The sequence below is a fragment of the Buceros rhinoceros genome, unplaced genomic scaffold (assembly GCF_000710305.1).
Source record: "Buceros rhinoceros silvestris isolate BGI_N320 unplaced genomic scaffold, ASM71030v1 scaffold26185, whole genome shotgun sequence".
NCBI classification, from domain to species: Eukaryota; Metazoa; Chordata; class Aves; order Bucerotiformes; family Bucerotidae; genus Buceros; species Buceros rhinoceros.
In genome coordinates, this window is record NW_010414953.1 from 9,118 (window position 1) to 10,149 (window position 1,032).

A 1,032-nucleotide genomic window follows, 5' to 3' on the forward strand; every position below is an offset into this window, starting at 1 on the left:
CTGGGAGGGGTGACGGAGGTGCCCGTCCCCACCAGGTGAGCGCAGTTCCTTCGGGTCCAAAGCTCTGAATGATCTCACGACGTGGCAGTCCATAGTTGCCAACACGGCACCTTTCGCTTCCCAGGTTCCTCTTTATTCTCCTTGGTCCCTCGGGAAAAGCCAAATCCTACAACGAGATTGGCAGAGCCATTGCGACCCTCATGGTGGACGATGTGAGTAGATGTCCAACACCCAGCCCTCGCCGGGAACCCCCTTGCTCAGAGACAAAAAAAAAAGCTATTTTCACCCTATCTCCCAAACAAATGAACTTTAAAACCCCATAACGACCTGGGACACACGTGCGCTGGACGCCGTTCCTGGGCTGACACCTCTCCTCTTTGGACCCCCAGCTCTTCAGCGATGTTGCCTACAAAGCCCGGGATAGAGAAGACCTGATCGCTGGCATAGATGAGTTTCTGGATGAAGTCATCGTCCTGCCACCCGGTGAATGGGACCCCAACATCAGGATTGAGCCACCCAAAAAAGTGCCCTCGGCCGAGAAGAGGTAAGTGGGAGAGGTGGGTCTGGTCCCAGGCCCCTGGCGTCCCCATCTCCTGCTTTGCAGCTGCTGGAGGAGGACAGCAGCTCTGCTCGCCTTCAGCCATGGAAGTGGTCCAGAAGTGTTGCTTTTTCAGCACTTCTTGCCCCCAGATCCACTCCACAAAATCTGAGCCACCGCCCTGGGCTGAGCAAACCCAGTTCCTGATCCCTCCAAAATCACCCAAGCTCTAGTGCGTGGCCTTGGGGGTGGTCCCTGCACCAAGACCACCTTGGCAGGGCAGGCTTGGTGGCCAACACCGCTGCCTCTCTCCCACAGGAAATCGGTTTTCTCACTGAACGAAGTGGGGCAGATGAACGGTGCGGCTGGTGGGGCGGGTGCTGGGGGTGGCGGAGGTGGCAGCGACGATGGGGAGATGCCCGAAGTTCATGAAATCGGGGAAGAGCTCGCATGGACCGGCAGGGGGGGAGCACCCCACGCCCCACTGGCAATCT

General features: G+C 58.2%; 1 protein-coding gene across 1 annotated transcript in view; it reads left to right on the forward strand.

The window, feature by feature from the left end:
- SLC4A5 (solute carrier family 4 (sodium bicarbonate cotransporter), member 5) overlaps positions 1-1,032 on the forward strand; it is a gene marked incomplete at its 3' end in the record, with an annotated part of 15,025 nt that overhangs the window by 7,098 nt on the left and 6,895 nt on the right. Inside the window, exons 7-9 of the mRNA XM_010137271.1 lie at positions 125-212; positions 390-544; positions 857-997. Coding sequence (XP_010135573.1) covers positions 125-212; positions 390-544; positions 857-997 — 384 coding nt within the window. The remainder of the gene's footprint in view (positions 1-124; positions 213-389; positions 545-856; positions 998-1,032) is intronic.